Source organism: Tachypleus tridentatus, chromosome 12 (genome assembly GCF_004210375.1).
Source record: "Tachypleus tridentatus isolate NWPU-2018 chromosome 12, ASM421037v1, whole genome shotgun sequence".
Classification (NCBI taxonomy): domain Eukaryota; kingdom Metazoa; phylum Arthropoda; class Merostomata; order Xiphosura; family Limulidae; genus Tachypleus; species Tachypleus tridentatus.
Genome location: NC_134836.1, coordinates 93,001,552 through 93,007,551, shown reverse-complemented (window position 1 = coordinate 93,007,551; position 6,000 = coordinate 93,001,552). Strand labels below are relative to the sequence as shown.

The 6,000-nt window shown below is 32.5% G+C and overlaps 1 protein-coding gene across 3 annotated transcripts in view; it reads left to right on the top strand.

Annotated features, from left to right (window-relative positions):
• The first annotated feature begins 464 nt into the window (after nt 1-464).
• The window catches only part of LOC143234008 (proto-oncogene tyrosine-protein kinase receptor Ret-like), a 47,793-nt gene continuing 42,257 nt past the window's right edge, over nt 465-6,000 (top strand). Inside the window, exon 1 of one of the 3 annotated variants that reach the window (XM_076470997.1) lies at nt 465-731. In XM_076470997.1, the coding sequence (XP_076327112.1) occupies nt 665-731 (67 nt within the window). In that variant the 5' untranslated portion in view covers nt 465-664. Of the gene's footprint in view, nt 732-2,960; nt 3,100-6,000 lie in introns of those variants that run through there. The other 2 variants (XM_076470999.1, XM_076470998.1) reach the window with 2 other exon arrangements.

The window sequence follows — 6,000 nt, the reverse complement described above, 5'->3', positions numbered from 1 at the left end:
TTATATGTATGTTTTCCGTTCAGATATAAATTAGTATAAGATTTCAAAAACAAACAAACAAAACTTTAGGCTGGAAAGTACAATAATCGTGACATTTAAATAAATCAAAATCTTGCTACACAACTTTTATTACGGTGATAGAAACATTTACATTATGTCTATGCAGATACAGACTTTGGGTAGCTAGCTGTTTCATAAAATATACTCATTAATATAGAATTGATTTCAAATTAATGAAGATATATGTAGTAGGTTCTAAAAAATTCATTACACACTAACGTTTTAATTAAGTTCTACCTATACATCTGATGCTGATTTCTGAAGCTAGAATTTTCCCATTATGTTTCCATATGTCTTCACTTTAACTGAATTCAACTTTTGATTATTGTCCTCCAATGCGCGACCAGCCAGATACCATGGCGGTAGAGTTAGCAGAAACCTGTGTGTTTACGCAAGCGTGCTGAGAACGAGACTATATCTTCGTGTAGTCTCGTTACCCGCATTTGTATTTTTCACTCATCGCGAAAGGGGACGCCAGTTAACTATGTCAGAATTATCCCGAGTGTTCGGAAGTCTTTGACTTATTTTAAATAAATTAATATTCCCTCTCTTCGTGTTAGATCAGTCTTATAAGAAGGGACTTTGAAGAAATGTTTTGAAATCAATGAATTATTACGTAATGCCAGAATTATTTGTTAGAGGATCTATTTTGACAATTCTTTTTATTCAAGGTAAGCTGATAGTTTTCTTGTCTCATGGTTGGACGCGTTATTTGTGTAAGCCTTGTTAAGGTAAGTTATTATTTAATGTACTGTAAAAAAAAATGTTTAAGTTTAATGAAATAATGTAACAAAATACATGTTTGTGAAATTCATACTTACGCTTTCCAAATAACATATACTTGTAGGAAAATGCGCTTAACTGGATCAAATCACTATTGTTCTCTTTAAATATTACAACGCAGCAACGTTGAAAATACCATTGTTGTCTTTGAATTACATATTAGAGTAACGTTGAATTTAGATATCAAAATCATAAATCACGAACAATATTTCTAAATTTGCCTATCCTCCAACGTCTGAGTGGTAAGACGAAACGTTAAATAAAGCTAAAATTTGAGATTCAATACCTAAGTATGGCACAGTGCAGAAAATACGTTGTATAGCTTTCTATTGGTTGTCAAAAATGGTAAGACTCTCATTTGACAAAATACCCCTGTACATTTACATTGTCCGTACTACACTGGTGTAGTGCCATATATCAGCTTTTCAGAAAAACACAATGCCGATATTCGATGCATGCCATGAAAATTAGGCATTGTTTTAAAAAAGAAGACATGACCAAAACACGTGGAAGTCTAATCACCAAGAATTTTTTTAAAAAAAAGTTAGATATTTTCAGTTGTTGTTTTTCAGAGTTAGTGGGCATTATACCTGTATAACTCATCATAACGAAACTTCTATTTCCAAGAACCTTGTCACCCTGTTACTCCTATTAATCAGAAATCCTCGAAACTGGTGGTAATACCATTCAATGTAAATGTAACACATGGATTAAAAAATTGTAACTGAAACTTGGAACGAAATTAAACTTCTGAGAAATTTCGATCACATTAGACTATGGGCGCTTTGCTGTTACAATTTTATCTACACTGTTGAAATCCGGCCAAAGTTTTCTTTTTTATCTTGTGCTCGCTCGCGACCGTGTTTCATTTTTGTTCTCCTCTGAATAGAAAATATCTGCACTGAATGCGTAGTTTCACGACAAAATGAAGTTGGATATGTTCATATATTAAATCTCTCTGTGTTATAACCACTGCTATTAAACTGTAAGGTAAATTATTTGCTGTATGTTTTTTGTATGTTTTTATATATGAGTTAGTTTCTTGGTTCAATATTTGTTTGCCAAAAAATGTGTTGACTGAAACGAATTAACTTTAATCGAGATTTTAAAATTCCATCTGTTGTATATATCTTTAGTACTAATATAGTTTGCTCTAAAACTCATTTCTACTCTATATTCTATGCTTCATTCTATTTGCATATTATAGTGATTAGATTTCAAGTACGTTGCCTATAAATGTTGCATTTTTTATTCACCACATACAGGTAGTCCAAATGCGATATACTTTTATAGATAAGGTTTTGATTCGTTTGTGAGAGTTACGCGAAGTTTCTTATCACAGTTAACACAGAGGCATAAGGTCAGGCTTGCAAGATAAATGTGTTGTGAGCAGTTATTGGTAATACAGATACCACACCAGTGAAGAATGATTATCTGTAGTGTTCTAGAGCATGAATGAATCGTAATTTAGATTATATGATGTACATTTGTGCATTTAAATATATTGTTATTTTATGTATCTATTTGAGTGTGTAGCTGTAGTGAAAGTTCAGTTTAGGTTAGTGCTATGTTAGAGATATCACGTATTTTTATTACTTCTGCCATTGAAGGTGTACGGAGGTTACGTTTCATTCCAGCGTGTGTGTGTGTTTGCCAACTAAAAATTCTCGAAAACGGTCGAATGGATTTGGATTAAAGCTTGTATACATTTGGACTACGACTCAAATTAGAGTTTTTTGGAAGATCAAGGTCACAGTAAAGTCACAAAAGTAAAAACAAAAATGCTGTCTGTTAATATGGGACCGATATGTCACATTATTGTTCACATATGTCACATTCAAAAATTGATGGTTTGTTTATTTGTTTTTTGAATATCACGCAAAGCTACACGAGGGCTATCTGCGCTAACCGTCCATAGTTTAGCAGTGTATGATTAGGGGGAAGGCAGCTTGTCATCACCACCCACCGCCAACTCTTAAGCTACTCTTTTACCAACGAATCGTGGGATTGACCGTAACATTACTACGCTCCCACGGCTGAAAAGGCGAGCATGTTCGGTGTAACGGGAATTCGAACCCGCGACCATCAAGTCCCTAAGCACCTGTCCATGCCGGGCCCCAAAACTGATGGACATATGTGAAACATTATACTTCACCGTCCTGCCAAAAATAGTCCATGCTCGTTAATAACGACGGACATACGGACAAATGTTCGTATTTTTTGAAAGTCAAATACAATCAACGCTGCGTTGCGGAGGTAAGTGCTCCGCTAAGTGTCTCTCTGGTTTCTTACTAAAATGTTGCTGTAGCATTTCATAATTAAAATAAATTATTATCATTATTGAATTATTATTATCTGAAAATATATGAAGAATATCTGTGGTTTGTATCGTTACTTAGTGTGGTTATTCATGCATAACTTAGTCAAATTTAGTCAGATGTTATTAGAATTATATCCAGAAACACAGTTAACAGAGACGGCGGCCAACTGATGTAAGGTTTACTTCAACTTTTCCGTCTTATAATAAGTAAGACGTAGTCTAGTGGCTAATACGCCCAGACTGTGAATCCGAGGATTCATGGTCCGCTTTCCCTTGCACAATAAACATCTCTAACACATTAGGGTCTTGAATGTCTTATACGATTGACGATCAAATACATTTATTCTGTCAGATAGGAAAAGGAGATAGGTTAATATTATATAGTTGTCTTCCCTCTAGAACTGTCAGTTAAGAATTAGGTATTCTTAAATATGGGTAAGAAACAGGTTGGGGTTTCATGGTTAGTCAGCTGCATGCAAGACGCTTTAACATCGTGTTCAACCTTTGGTCAGTTGGTGTAACAGACTCAAACACGAAATTTCTATGCAATATTTGAATTACACTGGTAGTGAAAGTTTATAAGTCAGCCAATCTATTTCTACATACCGCTGACCGGTCTACCCCTAAGTTTATGTGCTCGATTTTAAGACTTAATTTTTTATTAATAGTTCAACTAATTTCCTAGCGTCTGTATTATTAATTATTTATTAGTTATTAACTTGTAAATTTTAAAATTTCAGCTGTAAGTTGGTTAATTATGTCCAGTACTCAGTTACAATAAAATAATAATAATAATCACATAAAATTCTATCATGAATCAGAAACAAAGTACCTTATTTATATATAATAGACTATTTATAAATCACATAGAAACCACCTAGCGTTACAAAATTTTTCACAATAATGTTTTTAAATCTTACTTTAGTCAGATTAAAGAACGTGATTTAACTTCATTTTCCCAGGGTTTATTATATCAGTTTTATTTAGATTTCGTACAATATGATACTGAAGATTAATCTTATGCTGTTAGCTTTACTTATTTCTCAGATTAAAGGGAATTAAATACTATATTAACATTTAACTCGAACATATACTTTCGGGTTTGCATAATGTTCGCTGCCTTGATAGCATCTGTCAGACGAAACAATTTAAAGAATATTATTGAAACGTCCGTGAATATATTTGTAGTTTCCAAATTCAGTTTATGAACTTTAATAATATTGTTGTTGCAAACTTACTAACAAGTAAGCTAGCCTGATAGTGCTAGCTTTTATAAGGATTCACGTGTTAGAGGAATAAAATAAAACTACAGTACCTTTCGTCTCGAAATACAGAATGGAGTTTAGAGTAGTTTTCACAACTACCAAACAAATCAGGGTTAAAATAATTATGGCAATTATTTTCAAATCAGCAGATCTCAGAAAGAAACGGTTACTCACTGTGAACTGTTTGGCGAACCATCACTGATGAATGAAAGGTTCTTAAAATATTGGACTATTAGCGTGAAAATATTCTGGCTTTTTTGATACATTAATCAGAGTAAGACCAAGTAAGATTTGTCACCTTCTTTGCTCTAAGCCAGCCAGTCCATTTAGGATCGAAGAACAAAACAACTGTCACATTTAGGATCGAAGAACAAAACAACTGTCACATTTAGGATCGAAGAACAAAACAACTGTCACATTTAGGCCAGAAAGTGACAAAAACTATTTACATTTCAATCTTCGTGAATATATTTATCCTTATTTTGTTTCTAATGAGTTATTGATATTTTGATTATTTCAATTATGTATGATTATTTTTCTCGTTATTGTATTTATATCATTCATAGAGTTTTCTTATTTTATTCTACCTTTTACAACAATAATCCATTGTTCAGTCTTGCGTCAGAACAAATGAAATCCATTCGTGTGTTTTTTATCAACTTGTTTTCATATTGTAAACTTATTGTTTCTCTTTTCTTATATTTTCGACATATTAATGTTCTATTGCTTTCTACGACTTATATTTTTTGATCTAGAAATAATTAATACCTTTAAAAATGTTTCAATATGAACATTTCTACAGGTGTGCTTAAGGACGTGGCGTTTTCCCTGCATCTAACAGCATGCTAAGTCTGCTGCTTTTCACGCTTTGTTTTTTTTTAGTTTGTTTAAAAACAGACGCCTTTCAAGGGCTAAGGAAAAAAAAACCGGATGCTACTGGATTAGGGTTAGGGATTTTGGAAACAAATGACGCCACAGTTTAAAAAGGGAGCAAAGAAATGACTCATGTAACAGAAGAGGTTGTTTACAAAATATTATTTTCACTCTATCTGTTACAGCTGTACTCCGGGATACAAATGTAGAAACCAAAACGTAACATCTGAGATAAATAATAACATCCTTTCCACATTATCAGTATTAGCAACAACTACACAATGTCATTTAATTAATGACATTTCAGTTTGGAAAAAATGCCAGTATGAATAGTATTATTTAATTTAGAAAAATATACAATCTTACACTTTAGCATAAGAATAGAGGATAGTTTACTTTCAGAAGACAAAAAACAACAACAAACAGCTTTGGCACACATTACCTCAGAATAAAATGTACTTTTCCTGTTTCAATTAATTACATTTTTTATTCGAATTAATTCAACCATGTTTTCTTTTATTTATTTTGGTGTGTGTTTAGGGCTAGTTGATGAGAGAAAGTATTATGCGAAGAATGTATTATTGCAACTAAAAGTATTAAGATACTGAAATTGACTAATTCCTACATATTAATGAAACAATGGGTTACAAACCACATGTATAAAATTGATAAAGCAATAGAATAATGCATAGATACATT